Source organism: Enoplosus armatus, chromosome 7, assembly GCF_043641665.1.
Source record: "Enoplosus armatus isolate fEnoArm2 chromosome 7, fEnoArm2.hap1, whole genome shotgun sequence".
NCBI lineage: Eukaryota > Metazoa > Chordata > Actinopteri > Centrarchiformes > Enoplosidae > Enoplosus > Enoplosus armatus.
This window is the reverse complement of record NC_092186.1, coordinates 18114136-18130163: the sequence shown is the minus strand read 5'-3', so window position 1 is coordinate 18130163 and position 16028 is coordinate 18114136. Positions and strand designations below refer to the sequence as shown.

At 40.1% G+C, this 16028-nt stretch overlaps 2 protein-coding genes across 2 annotated transcripts in view; one reads left to right on the top strand and one right to left on the bottom strand.

Moving 5' to 3' along the window:
- The window catches only part of LOC139288256 (adhesion G protein-coupled receptor D2), an 83837-nt gene extending 73851 nt beyond the window's left edge, over positions 1 to 9986 (top strand). Inside the window, exon 24 of the mRNA XM_070909532.1 lies at positions 9849 to 9986. Coding sequence (XP_070765633.1) covers positions 9849 to 9986 — 138 coding nt within the window. The remainder of the gene's footprint in view (positions 1 to 9848) is intronic.
- Positions 9987 to 14024: 4038 nt separating this feature from the next.
- Positions 14025 to 16028, bottom strand: part of nr5a2 (nuclear receptor subfamily 5, group A, member 2) — a 64852-nt gene continuing 62848 nt past the window's right edge. Inside the window, exon 7 of the mRNA XM_070908266.1 lies at positions 14025 to 14272. Coding sequence (XP_070764367.1) covers positions 14025 to 14272 — 248 coding nt within the window. The remainder of the gene's footprint in view (positions 14273 to 16028) is intronic.

Here is a 16028-nt window from a genome sequence, read left to right as displayed (position 1 = left end):
TCCCCAGGCCCATACAGAGTACACACGTGGGTTATTGCTCATACGTTCTCACACACACACACACACACACACACACACACATTCAAATGGATGGGGATGCCAGTGTTACAAACATGAATGTTTCCTCCTGGCCTGACCTCTTGACTTTTTACCTTGTCAGTATGGTCGGCGTCATTTTCTTGTTCTAATAATGTTACCTTTTTAACTGTTGCACATTCACAATAACTCATCGTATGTTTATGAAAGTGCCAGATGAATGCCACACACTTTGTGTCCAACAAGTTTGAGTTTTTTGCAGGGATTGCATGGCAGCAGAATGATATTTCCGTGAGCTGTGGATAGGTGGGGGGTGGGGGGTGGGATGGATGGATGGACGGATGACACCCGTGTCCATCCCCACTGGGGAGAGGAAGTCCCTATCAGAACACAACAGGAAAGAGACGGAGCAAAAACAAGCGCACGTCTTTTTGGACATTAAATCACTTCCTGTAGGGCGCTGGGCTGCCTCCCCCACCATCCTCAGCCTCCACCTCTCAGTCCAGTTTAACCATCCCTTTGGCAGACAGAGGAATTGATCAAGCCTCTTCATCTGTCGGCGTAAAAAGTGTACATGTTTCTGTGGTTACGTCTCTAAGGTATTGCAGTGATGAGTGAAAACGGAGAGGCAAGAGGCTTGAGACACTGTCTAGAGCGTAACTGTATCTTTATCTTTTAACAATGCGAAACACCGTTTCTTCAAAAATACAATCCGTTGCCTTACGGCCACAGCGTGTATATGTAAAGCTGTGCAGCTTGCCAATCTGATTTATAGCTGTGACTTGCAGATGTGATGAGTATCGTAGGATGCAAGTGCCATATAAATCCCTGCACCCTGACAGATCACAAGCCCTCAGTCTGGACCTGGTGCTTTGATCTTCATCCAAGAACAAAAACAAAGAGACAAAAAGGTTTATCTGTGGCTGGTGCAGGAAAAGGCCTTTTTAATGGGGACAGGAAAAGACAATGACCACCGTTTTCATTCAAAACACAAATACTAGCCTCGCTCGGTCTGGCTTGTCATTTTTTTCAGGTTGTGTGTGATACTGACTGGCTCATTGCAGACATCAGACATCTTTATCAATCTCATACATATATTGAAAATGCAGCTCTCTGTCTTCGTCCAGGGCACAGCTGTAAAAAATATGACTTCCTTCCTTTAGGCAATTTCCTGTTTATGTCTGAATTCAGGTCAATAGAGGGGGATAGTGGTCACTACCTCGTCCACCGTCATCCTTCCCCAGAGCTGACCCCAGTCCTGATGATACAGGATGCTATGGAGCCCAGTGTCATTATTGTGATCAAAATACCTGTCTATCTACTTCTCCATTTTCTCACTTCTTCTCTCCATTACTAAAAGAAATAATCACAAACACTGTTCACTGTTCATCTTCCTATGTCGCTCCCTCTCAACGTACAGAAAGAGATATATCCACAAAATAAACTGATCTTGTACGTTTCCCTCTTGCAACATGCCAAAATCGGTACATTATTTGCGTTTTCTGCTCTCCGCAAGACTTAAGAGACCCCCCAGTCTCCCCCCAAAAATGTCTCAATTGCACACACATGGATCTTCCTGAGGTGCCCTGTTTGTTTCATTTTCTGCTGATTTGCCTAAAACAGGCAGCGGCCACTGCTGTGAATGTTTAATTTAAGAGCTCATGTTCCTCTCTGTACGATATGTGGTGGTTGGGAGCATGGACGGGCTTGACGAGGGGGTTCCGATGGTGGGGTTGGGAGAAATGGGGGGGGGTTTGATGGAGACCCCCAGGTCTCCGGGCGCAGTCATTAAGATGGCTCCTCGGTTTGGAGATGAGAAAGCATGCTCGGCACTCTGGGCTCATTGAAGATGCTCCCCTGCCTGCTTGGAGCATCCATTATTTATGAGTTTTTACAAATTTCAACTGACATTTTTATCAGTTGTGGATGTCTGTTTCTGATTTGGCTACACTGGGTGTGTCTGTCATCCCCCCAACACGATGGAAATATTGGTCAAATACAAATGCTTGGTATTACAAAGCAAGAATTTTACTGTTGGCTGAAGGTTTCTCAGTACTTTTACATCTGTGCTTGCTTTTTTGCTTTTGCTTTTCTTGCGTGGTTTCAGAGTGGATAGGGAATAAGTGAATGACATATTAGGTGGTGACACAAAGAATAGGCTATTAATCACCCCTGCTTTAAAAGTAATATGTTTGATAACACCGAAATCCCGAGTCTTTGGAACATAAAACAGCTGCTACTATTACCAAATCCACTGCAAAATAACACCCAGCTCTACAGCTTTATGTGATTTTCATTTTTGTTTCAGCTGGCTGTCCAACAACTCTCAACAAATCAAATGTTTCTTTTTAGCTATTCAGTCAGTTGGTTAATAAATATACTTAATACTTACTATACATAGTTATTTTTTGAAGAAAAGCAGGAAAATGCACAATGAAGGCGGAATGTAACAATGACTACCATTATTGTTATGAATAAATATGTGTGTGTACATGAATGACCAGCCCAGTTATATCAGGAAGCGTTGTCTCTCTGCTGCCTACCACCCCGACCTCGTTCGTCTGTGGCTGAGCCAGTATTGATCCGACCGCTGCCCTGTGCTTTGGTGTTCAGCCTCAGGCTTCGCACAGACTCACCTCACCTTACATCACTCACCTCACATTAGACTCTGAGCTTGATATGCGCTGTTAGGTTCTGGTACACTCCCAGAGAGAGAACTTGTCAAATGCCAGTTAACATGAGCTCTACCAAAAGACCGCCCCCCTTGCTGTCAATCTTGCATCGGGTGCTGGAGGTCAATTCAACAATGCTGTGCCATCTATTATACGTTTTTTGTTTTTGAGAGTTGTATTTGGAAATTCGTAAATTGTTGTTATTGTCAGTAGAACCTTGATTAGACACAGAAAATTAATATTCTTTGTTTTCTCTATCTCTGTTGTTTCCACCAACTCTGATCTTCTGGCAAAAATAATTACAGAATGTCAAGTCAAGTCAGTTTTATTTATATAGTCCAGTATCACAAAACACAAATTTGCCTCAAGGGGCTTTACAATCTGTACAGTGTACGTCACTCTCTATCCTTAGACAACAACCTGTTTTTCATTCATTCATACACACATACACACTCTGAGCAGCTTCACTGCAGCAGAGGTTTTAAATGCTTTGCTCAAAGGCACCTTTACAGTGATTGTATAACCCAGCAGTTAGTGTTTTTTTCTCCAGTGCCAAAATGAGGGAAACACACTTTACCAGTGCAACACTATATGCCGTGTCATATTCTGTAGGTTTGAGGGGTGTAGAGTTTAAGATGGTAGTTTTATATGGAGCTGGAAGGCCGTTGAACAGTGACATGGTTGGGAATCTGAGAAACATACAGCATACACTGCTATTCAGGGCTGGGCTTGTGGTGTGGGTTGCAGCTACCTGAGCAACTGGGACCAGGCATCATAATAAAAACCAACAGAGGTCCAGCAAACACAAAGCCTGTACACCCAAACTTTCTTCCTGCCAGCCTCCAACCAGAAAGCACGTAATTGGGATAATCTAATGCTTACATGATTAACAATATAAATGAGGTGATAGGGAAAATGAGTGATCCAGTGGAGTTAATCCAGGCTGTGTCAGGTCTAACTTGATCAACACCAGCTTGATGAGAGGCAGCCATTCCCCTGTTACACTTAACTCCTGGCCTCTCTGTAACAGAGCCACAGCTCCAAACAGATGCTGCGGGGATGTTCCCCCAAAGATCTTCCCTGGGGCCCATACGCTCCTTTTTCATAGCTATGTTTCAGTCTGTGATGTTCATTTATAGGAGCCTCTATTACAGTGTTATTGCTGCCTCTGGCAAAGGACCCAGCCTCTTAAGAGTCTTCAGTAGCTTACAGAAACTGTTGCTGTCCCAGAGGAGGGACAGCAGACTAAATAATCAGTTTCCCATCACAGTGACAATCTGAGAGCAGCTGTTTGCATCTGAAGGTCTGCCAGCAATTGTCCGTGGTGCTCTGAAACAGAGAAGGAAAGAAAGGAGGCATGGAGGAAGGGAAAGATGAAAGGAAAGTTTCTTTCTGCTTGATTCAGTCCTCTTAAGGGTTTTGTTATTGATCCCACCAACAGACCTGCAGATGTATGTGTTGAGACACGTGCACAAATACCTACATCCATCTGTGGACACACACACGTACACATTAGCAGAGACACACTTTGATACACTAAATTGAAGCAGAATCTTTTGTTTTTGTCATAGGTATGGAATGCAGTATACTCAAGGATATACAGTATTTGATTTCTGATGCAGATGTATTACTTTATTTGTTTTGCAACATTTATGTAGCACTTTACAGCAGGAAACTAACAAGCTTATGACAACAAACAAACACTGATGTTAAAGACAGTTTGGGAGTGAAAACTCTTACATTAAGGCCAGTCAGAGTGTGTACTGTACATCACCTCCTCAGGCATCTGGTTGAAATTGCACAGGGCCTTGATGGAAAGCAGTCAGTCCTTAGTAAAAGTAGTGCTGGCCAAACTATTTGCTGCCTTTGTTTGACACAGAGCATGCCTCAGCTCAGTAGTGTCTCAGAAGTTTGCACAGACATCATTAGGTATGCTCGCTTAAATTTATTTCTGTGATAAAAAGCTATATACTTTTTTTATTTCATATATTTGATAGATATGTTTTTTATATGTGAGTATCGTACATGTTTACTGTGTGTGTGTGTGGTTGGTGATGGTCCTGTTCTCTGTTGGTTCCTCAGCTCTTTTGTAGCTGGTCACAGCTCAAGGCCGCCGGTGGTCCTGTGAGCTTAGAAATGTTCTGGTTTTATGTGATGGGACCACCAATCTGCCCCAGTTCATGCTGTTGGATATACATTTTACTGTATGTCCATCAATTTAAGTATGAATGAGCACACACAGACCTCAGACAGTATTATGACCCTTTCACTTTTTCACATTTTGCTTTGTTTAGGAGTAAAAGTAGAGTATTTTGTTTCAGTGTTACATTAAGTCTGTGTCGCAACTAAATCTTGTGGAAAAAAGGTGAATGTGAATATATTCAGAAACCAGCATGAGGGTTTACACTATATAGTAATCACAAAGTTTGGACAATCTGTTCACACAGTAACATGATTTAGAATTACCTGACATCTGGCGACAGAAAACTGATCTCCAAAACATTAACCATTTAATTGAGGATTAATATGTTGTTTTAAGTGTAGGACTAGAATTGAGACAGGGTTAGTGTTGTGATTGGGCATGTAGCGTCCACCAGTAATTAAACCTTCATACAATGTTGTCCCAAAGAAGTAGTTTAAGTTGTGTGTGTGTATACTTGTATGTGTACTTTTGTTAAAAGACATCATATAAGTTGTAGTATGGGCAATAGAAACTACTTAGGGAAAAAACATAACTGAATACTTTCAATGTCTACTTCGATAAACTGTCAGTCTGATTCTTCTGTTCTCATCAACATGTTTACTTTTGCTGTTCGAAACACTTGCTATAAGGGTGCGGAGTGAAAATTTTCGAGAAGTAAATAAATTATCAAGTAAGGTCTAATAATCTAATGTCTTTTCCAGGAAAAGGTGATGAGTGAAAAGATGCATTTTGTGTTTCCAGCAGTAGAAACAGCAGTTTCTTAGGAATAAACAGAAGCACACCTCTGTTGTTAGTATGTGCATGAGCAACACTACAATCTCAAAGCCACTGGCAGTTTGAAAATAGTCACTTATCCTGACAATTCTGTGGTGGAGGTTTTGCTGGACACTGTTCAAATGTATTACCAATTATAACAATAGGTATAAACAACTACCCAGGGGCTGTTTAAATGAATAAATCAATTAATAATATATGTAAATTGTAATAGGGGCAAGCATTCACACTGCAATAATCAAAAGAAGTCATCAGTTCCTCAGCAAATGAAACATCATTTCATATAGCTACCATATATTCCCTCCCCTTCTTGCTTTAATGTAATTGTTAGAACATTTTTTATTATTGTCTGTCCTTCCAAAAAAATGCTTTGAGGTCAATCCCAAAATGTAATTATTCATTTGGATTTTTTTTTTTTTCGTAGGAGAACTTTAATCTTTTCCCAGGATTCTGCAGCTCATGAAATGTGTTGTGACATTCAGGTTGCCATGTTATTACAGACGCCACAGACGTCTTTCTTCTTTGACGTTCCCACAGAGCACTCTTTGTGACACTGTCGAAGCAAAGGTCAAGATTCCACATGCAGTCAAGCAGTCACCTTCGCCACTTGGCTGAGGTCTGGCAAGATTAATTCTTTGTGTCTTGTCGTCTCTCTATGTGCCAGGTTCATCTTTCTTACAATGGAGCCAAGCAAACACAGGAGAAAAGTGTGTGCCTGAAAGTGTGTGTTTGTGTGGGTGTTTTTAAAAGACATTGGTGCAACCGTTTTAACAGGGCGACTCTGTTTGAATTAGATGTTCTAACCCCCCGCTTGCTAAATGGATTTCTGAAGTGGCTGTAGTTGGAGGCTTTCAATCGGATGCAACCTTGAGTCCTTTTTTATGTGAGCTCTGTAGGATTTAAGTGCCGGTATAACATGAGCACGACTGAATGCATGCTCCTCATTTTTTGAAATTGAAAAATCTCCAAAGGCTCTCCCCATTGTGCGGGCAATTAATGGAATGCTGGCAGCGAGGTTCAGGTGCTTAAAAGTTGTATTTTTTCTCTCTCTCTCGGTCTCTTTTTAATGACTAATAAAGGATAATCATCGTGGAAAAAAACAGCATACTGCTGTAGGCTTCCTCTTTATGCACAATGATGTATAATGCATGCTTTGAAATGAAACGGCAGCGGCCTTCGAACCATTCCATCTCCAAACCTTAGTGTATTTGTTTTGCATGCCACAGTGAGGCTTTTGCATAACAATAGTGAGTGTTCCCATTAACAATGCCTGCCTATTAATTTGATCTTTACATTTTTAAAGTTTGTCCATCAGGCCGCCAAACAATGGGTCCCCCAGTCGCTGTTTGGTATAAGTGATTAGAAAGTTGACTAATTGCCTCTCTAAAGAGTTGTGCTGTTTCTTTTTAGCCCTCTTGTTCTTCATCTGTGAGGCTCTACCAGTGTTAACACTCAAAAACAGATGAATAAACCATTTAATTCATCAATAAAATGTTCTGGAGATTATCTTCAAACCATTTTTAGACGACCATTAACATGTAGTGAATATGTTGATATATGAAGCAAAATATAAATAAAAAACATTTACACCAGTGCTTGTTTTAGGAAATCAGGACCCAACACTGTCATCAGTTTGAAATAATCGCCAAAGCTCTCATATTCTTATTCTGATATATGATAAAATCTGATATTATGACTAAATGCCATAAACTTTTCCAGCTTGGGCTCAGCTGCCCAGAACTGATGATTAACTTGTGGTCACTCGTGACTAATGACCAACAGGAGGGTCGTCAGTGCATTTTTCAGTGGTGGCAGTGCTTGTTCTGGTTGTGTGCTTTTGTTTAAAAATTTGTTTAAATTAATTTGTGAGATGATCTTTTTGAGGGAACATCTTGGTTCACTAAGAAACGAATGCTGAGGTGAGAATAAAGAAAAAAAATATATAGTTGTGATAGCTTGGAAAAAAGAATTCAATAAAGGCAAATAATTAAGATTGCATACACAATAATTTATGTGTTTAGATAATATAATCTCTTATAAAGTCACTGATTGGTGTGGTAGATTATCCTTACTGTCAATCCACCAAAGAGAAGCTTTGCCACCATGTGGCGCTGGACAGGTGTTCATTTTATTGACACTGGTTGTGCTTTTCTCAGGCCTCTTGGGCCTCAGGTCGTGCCTGAAACTGGACTGATTACCAAACTGGCTTATTCCAGTGTTCAGTTGCACCTTTTCTTGCAATCTTGGAACACTTCCAAAAGCTTTTGTTTTTTCTTGTGCCCTCAATCTCTTTCTCTTTGACTGTGCTTTGACAATGCAGGGAAACGTACAAGCATATCTCGGTAAACACGAGTGATGTGGTTCCAGAGTTTAAAAGCTTCACATAACACTGGCAGACACAACTTGGGGCTGTTTGTGTGATGGAAAGGAAAACTTGTTTAGAAACTGACAGTGTTACATCTCTGTGTGTGTGTGTGTGTGAGAGAGAGAAACTGTGTGTATGTGTGTTTATGTTGCTTTTGGCAAGTTATTCATTTGTGTGTGTGTTTTTTTTCTTTTTTCTTGCTCTCTGTGTGGTTATCTTTTGAGTTGGTCGGTTTGGAGCTGATGTCCACCTTCGGGGATGCGCATAGCATGCATTTCTGAGTATTTTCACCTGAGGCTGCACTTGTTAGAGTCTGTGGATAAATGTATATACATTATTTATACAAATTCAGGGCGAGTGAAAGCAGGTTTAACACATTTACAGACAGGAGGCCAGGCACTGCAAGCCAAGCTCCAAGTGAGGATTGCAACGCTGTGCGCCGGGGATCGAGCTGGCCTCTTGCCCGGCTGTGACCAGCATCTTTAATGCTGCACGAGAACACCACTAACATTATCATCAACGCCTCAGCAATCGAATGATCCCTCATATCATTTGCTGCATGGAGGAAAACTGGAAAAGAATAGATTGTCAAAAAATGTGTTTGTTATTACATTTAAGACATTTGGCTGGAGTTGCTGCTGGATTTGATTGTCTAAAGATCGTAGAAAAGTTAAAAGCCTGCTGCATACATGGGATTACAGAAACATGTCAGCAGTTTTTGCTGTACGGTGATTCCTCCAGATTGACTTTGCATGGACTCTTACATTCCTTATTACACTAGTAAAATAGGCAACCTTTTAACAACTTGTTTATTTCAGAAGGTGATTGTACATTTCACCCTCGACATGTATGTGTGGGGTATTAAACAAAACATTCGAAGACATGAATGTACATGAGAGAGAGAAAGGGAGAGGGACAGGCAGATCCCTGTGTTACAGGTTGGATCATACAAAAGGAATACGGCTATGTGCTGCTATAGTTTGACATCTGATCAGTCAGTATAGTCTGATGTCATGTCTTATGTAATATAAAATACAAGAAAGTGAAAGTCTTTAGATAATTCATTAACATTGTGCCAAAAATCACATAATACCAGAACAAAGAATTTAAGTCTAATCTGTATTAACACCAACACTTGTGCTGTTGAAGGTTGTGGGATGAGCGGAGTCAAAAGTTGAGACAGTGAACAGAGCTGCTCTTTAAATTTTAATTGCTTTTGATATAAAATTGCTTTCAATATTAGGTTCGAACTGAAGACCTCCATTCAGGTCAATTCATTCACTCAACAATAATTTGATTTTAAAACTTTATATAAGTCTTGGAACTTTTTTTTGCAAATATTATAACTCAGGTAGTTTGATAGCAAGACAAACAAAAGATGATAATTTAGATTAAACCTGTCAAAAGTAATAAGGGTCAATGTCACATACAGTAAGACAGGCTTTGTCCTACTGAAACACTAAGCGGATTGATCTTGCTGAATCATGAAGGAAATGAAAAACAAGGTAACGTTAAAAACATGACAGTATGATTAAAGACATTAAAGTGTCTTTCAACCAAATACGAGGGCAGTTTTTCAAAGAGGAAGGGATGTTTGCACTTGTGACCAAATTCAATGACAAAATCTAATACTAATACTGTGTTCTGTAATTTAACTTTCTCCTGATATGAAGTGGGAAATCTTCTCCCACATGTACCAGTGTATTTTATGACCTCAGTCTTATTACAGTGTAAATAGATATTGTTTTCCCAACTTGACTTGACACTCCCCGTTTACCCATCCCCTTCTCCCTTCTAGGAGCCTCCTCCCTCAGAGGTGGACGCCCTGCCGGCTGGTTGTAGTCTTCACGTTCCCATGGAGCTGGAGTTGACAGCGTCCTGTTTCCCTCGCAGCCCAGCACCTCAGAAGAGCTATGGTTTCGTCTACGTTGACTGACATGGCTGGTGATGGTGATTGTAGTTTCATATTGTGATTCATTTTTTAATTAGATTAGTTGGTGAAATGTTTTTTTTTGTATTATACCTCTTTTCTTAATTCTTCAATTTTCTGTCACCTATGATCACTGTAGAGACGCAGGAATATTTGGTATCTGTGTCCCTGAGTGTCGCATACCTTAGTACTGGTTGTAAGTATTTTCAGTGACCTAGGACTCATTCTGCCTTTAACACTTATTTTAAGATGCGCTGGATAATAATGTAAGCTAAATGCCTCAAATATGATTCCAATCTAAATTTAAATTCACTAAAAGTTCATTGTTTTTTGCCTTTGGTACATTTGTATGTTTGTCGTGGTGTTGCTGTACACTTGCTTGTGAAAGCGTTGCTGTATATTGTCCAGTAAAGTGTGCGGTAGTACCGCAGTGTGTTACATGAACTGAGTAATGGGGCCTACTTGTGACCCATTAGTGTGAGATACATATCATGTAACTGGGATGTCCCTGGTTTGATTCAGGTGGACACTTTTATCACATGCCATCCCATGCTCTCTCTCCCCTGGTACTGTCAAACTATCAAATAAAGGCCACAATGGAAAAAGAGTGATACTGTGCAGAAGCTCATCTGACGTCTTGATTCCGTCTGAATATAGAAGAAGGCATATGTTCACGGACAAAGGAAAAAGATGCAGTTAAACCCCTTTTCTTAACATTCACTGTTCCTGTGCTCATTACAACATAATGAGAAAAAGAAGAACAGCAAAGTAATATTGTCGTTTCTGATTCTGCCCATGAACTTTGTACTGAAGAGAAGATATCCCCACAGATAAATAGAAAAAAAAGAAACCCCTTTTATAATCACGATGCTGGTTACAACAAGGCAAAATGTGTTTTAAGAACAATGTCCTGAAGACACAAATACGATTTGAGAGTACCCAGTCTTTAAATTTTCTTTCCACAACAAAAAATAAAAATCTAATTTCATGTATTTTTCCCATGTGTATTATTTTCTCTATAGAATAATACGTTTCTAAATCTGCATTTCACTTGGGAATTCATCTCTCATTCCTGCATGTATTTTAACTATAATCTTATTCAAGGGATGTTGGAATAGCTGTTCATGTTTCCCCACAAGAAAACACATGTAATGGAACTGGACAGCGTTGGTGTGAGCAGGAAGCGAGAATCTGGTGTTATAAGCATAATAATTATTTATTGAAATATGAGGAAAAATTCAATTAGCCTCAGAGAGACACTCCCCATGACGGGGGGTAGTGACAGGGGCAGTCAGAATGTCAGCAGGAGGGGCAAAAGTCATAGACAAGCAGGAGGGAAATAGCATTTTGATGCATTGTGTGATCCATGTGTTGACAGTGTACATGAGCATGTGAATGCACAAAGGTAAGTTCTTGTTAAAGCATTTGTCCTGCACACAAGTCTGTTTTGACAGTTACTCTTAAGCTCAGTAAATGGCTGAATTTCAGACCATTCCCTTTCACGTCTGAGATCTGGAGTGACACAAAACTGTTTCTCCAAGCTTTTACTAAACTTCGTCTTCAAACAAACTCCTGTTGGGGGTGGAGCAGGACTGCAGCAGTTTCGTCAAACATGCAGTAAAGAAAATGGGACTTCTGCAATGACCACATTCATGTGCATGACTGAATTGTCTGCATGTGGTATAGAGTTCACCTGTATGTTATAGGAAATCCAAGGCAGCTGCAGAACCTAAACACAGAATTTGAGGAGGTGGGTGATAAAAGATTGTCTGATCAATAGACACAATTCATGAGAAAATGGAGCTCGGGACCAGGTACTGCTTAATGACATGGGATTTAAGTTAATTCTTCTGTACATTAAACATGCCATTGACAGATTTTTGATCGTTCTATGACGAATTAATTAACAAAACGTCAACAAGTAAACAAATAAACACCACAGGTTTTTGTGGGGGGAAAGTGTTGGGAAATCTTTGAAAAAAACAGTAACAACAACTACTGTACATGTGAAAAACTCCACATGAAAATAATTGAGGCTGCCATGTTTTAAGAAAAACAAAAAAACAAGCCATTTTTGTTCATTTTGGACACAATACTAAAAGTCACAGCTCACAGGGGGAAAGATGCTGTCTTTGGTACAAGAGCAAACTGGACAGAACAATGATGCAGGTTGAAATTCAAGAAAAACTGATGTGGCACAAACATCTTTCACACCTACTCGCTTAAATACAATACTCTTTTCGATGTACAGACTTGCATAAACATTTAAAAAGACAAAAGAAATGTGGTGACTTTTTTTTTCTTTTTGAAAGCCCATTCATTTGCTCGAGACCTGCATCTCTGAACTACTTGTGGAAACAAAACAAGAACATGCTACAGTAAACAAATTTATTCTGGCGCAGACACCTCACGTCATGTAACACATAGATGGAAACCCAGAGACGCAATAAATTATCTTCATTATTAAGCGTAACCAGTGAAATACTGTACATCAAAAAGGTAAAAGCACTGTAAATAAAAAAGAAAAAAAGTCTACAAAAAACGTTGAAAGTGAAACGGAACCCTTATACAGAAATGCTTAAGAAACAAAAGTTTGAATGCCAGCAGACACAAATAGAAATTAATATTTTAAGTGTGATTCCTTTTTGATTTTAGTGTCTCACGACATAATTTAAGTACTGCTCAAAACAAATAAAAAATAAAACACTGTACACACACCAAAGAAAGCAAACCAGAGGGATCGTTTTTTTTTTCTCCATTTCGTTGATTTCATTTTTTAGGAAATCATTGCTTTGCAATTTATGCTTCATCACAGTTCTCTCCCATACGAACACATGAATGTAAACACCTGTTGAATTATTCTTTTTTAAATTTTTACAACATTAATACTTTATATATATATTTGTACATATTTCCATTCACATCTGCACGGTTAGCTAGCATGGTAATGAAATAAGGCAAGACTCACATAACTGTGACATCACAAATCTTTTTTTTTTCTCTTATAATACTGATTATTAAGGTTTTTGTAATTTCCTTCTTCTGTTCTGCAGCAGGCTTTGGTCTTTCCGGACAAAGGCAGGGTCCACCCTTAGCCGTCTCCAGAATCACACTTTGTTTTGTTCCAGTTGTAATGAAATAATAAAAAGGGAGGGTGTTTTTTTGCAGGAAAAAAGGGCTATAAATACAATTGTTTGAGCTGACATTATTAATTGAATTTGTTTAACACTGGTCTTTCTGAGGTACATAGTTTAAGATGATTCGGGGAGGTGGAATAAGAAAGGGGAACCACAAGGTGACCATGAGGAGCAAACAACTTCCATTACAAGAGAAAAAAAACATCATATTTGTCTTCTTATTGGCCTATTTATCATTTTGTTCATTAACGAATGTTCCGTTTTTAGACCTTTATTTTTTTACCGTTCATTCTCCCTTTTCAGTCAGGTAAAGCTGCCGTGGCAGGCATCATATGTGAGTTCAAAAAAGCAGACATGACGGTAGGTAAGAGTCTCTGGCCTGGTTGACGGCTTGCCCGTTTGTCTTTACAGTACCAACGACAGCTAAAAGCCGGTTTCAGTGAGAGCACACTGGAGGATCGTCGACCAAAAGAAGCCACGGCTCTAGTCACAAAGCTGTCTGAAAGATGGGCCGTGTTACTCAGCTTCCTTTCTCAGCACAAAAAGCCTCTCACAGTGTCACCAGCACTAAAACACTGGAGGGTTGTTAATTCTTTAAGATGCAGCCTGCCAGTCCTGATAAGTCTGTGCTAGTGCAGACGTTTACATCCCATCTTGAAGTGTCAAATGCAGTGTTAGTTTCAAGTGTTTTTCTTTTTCCTTTTAATATTGTCTTTGTGTGGTTGAGGAGGAGCGGCTCTTGTTTTTTTCAGAATAAAGGGATCCATATATTGTTTGTGTGTGCACATTACACAGTCAAGTCTGAGCTGGAGGTTCAGTTTGGTGAAAGCATTACTTGGAGTTTTTGGGCTGCAGCAAAACTCTCCGGATGTCTGCACAAATGCATTATGGGTAGCGCAGTCCCCTCCTAAGCCCTCTTGGCGTGTAGCATTTCAATGAGCAGGTTGTTGCAGGGCACGTCACCGTTCAGGTGTTTGTAGTAAAGGTATTCTTCGGCCTGCAGGCTGATGGCTCGGATCTCTGGCAGCCGGAGGAGCAGCTGGCCAAACTTGTCCGTTTGCTGCGGGTAGTTACACATGACGTAGTCCAGCAGCGCCGCGTTGACCTGCTCCTGGACGCTTTCTACCAGGTGGAAGTTCTCCAGGTTCTTCACATCTACAGGAGGAAGCAAAAAAACAAAAAAGGTTAGATAAGATGACACTTTAACAACCTCTCTGGGGGCTGTTGAGAAGTATAACAACAAAGTCATGAAAATAATAGAGCCTAAACACATAATGGCAGATAATTACAAGTCCTCTGGTCTCACACAACAGCTGGATAAGTTCTTAAAGGCTAAATTTGTCCACAACAAGAGAATTCAATCAGTTGGATTAGTTCCTGTGCAAATTTCACATGATTTCCTGCCATCTAACATGTCTGGTAGAAACTAGTGTTAGCACTGCCTGGTGGATTCATGTTGATTGCAGAAAGGTAGTTGTGAGCACATCCAGTCCTATATTTAGGCTAGGTGCATGATAATAGATTCATTGAGGGGAAAAAACAGTGACCACAGCACCGAAAAAAAATCATATGCATTATAATAAACATCAGTTTCTTTGCTAAAGTAGTGTACTAGCTAACATTTGAATATCAGCTGCCTTTATGTGTCATGTTATCTGAAATTACAACTCTGACGTCTTTAGAGCAGAAACTATAGCTCAAGTTTTATTGTGTCACAGTATCGTGACTGCCATAATGGTTCATATTTCAAAAACAAAAAGGTTTGAATAATTTGTATTCTCATCTATCAGGGGACAGTGCTACAACTTGACATCTTTGGTTGTGGCTTATTTTTTACTTTAAAGGGGACTTCAAAATGCACCGCATGACGAAATACCCCCCACCCCTCCCCCTTCTTTTTTTCCCTCTGAATCGTCTCTTGAGACTGAGATGTAGAGTGAATCAGGTAAAGGCAAAAAAAAAGGGTTCTCCTCCTGAGAGATTCATTCCCCAGGAGTCAATGAATTATGTAGGGCAGAGTTACAGTCATATTAGCGCCAGAGCTGCTCCTTAACCTAGCGCCTTCACCGTGCTTTTATATCATAACAAAACAGAAAGTGTTGTAATTATTGGGGGGGGGGGGGGGTTGAGATAAAGTTTTTTAAAAAGCATCAATCTTGTGAAAAATGAATCACTTCAACTGCAGGGTGCAATAAAAGCTCGGGGTTTCATGTTGATGGGAAGTCTTTTTTTTCACTATTAATTCCTTGTGCAAAATACATTTTGCATCTTTCCAAAATCCTACCTTTACGCGCAGCTATAAGCACTTTTCCTCGACAATAATAAGCTCACTGGGGGTTTGAGCAGATTATTGCAAGACAAGACAAAAATTTGCTAAATGGATAATGGTGGACCAGAGCGCTGTGTGTACTTGTCATGATTATGAAGCGCAGGGCTGCAGAATATTTAATCAGATAGTAGTTTTCTGTGTGTGTGTGTGTGTGTGTGTGTGTGTGAGAGAGAGAGAGAGAGAGAGTGTGTGTGTGTGATCTTTTATTAATCTGTTTGACCCCAGGTCGAGTGTGCTCGGTGGGCTAATGTGGAATGACAGAATCCCTGTGTCTAGTTGACACCTCCGGACCAACACACACACACACTATAAAATATACCATCTTTCATGCCAAATCTCTGCCTTTCTCTCAGACACACACATACCCTGACACTAATCCATGGAAATACACATATTTCTTTCTCTCTCACACAGTATCCCCTTCCCACACACACACATACACCCCATCCACCCACCCAGAGCATTAGAAGGAAGGAGGGGGAGATAAATCAGCAGCTAATGAGGTCTAGAGAATGAGAAGCAGGTCCTTCAAGGCACTTCCATCTATGATGCACTCTACCATGCTATTACAATCTGTATGCG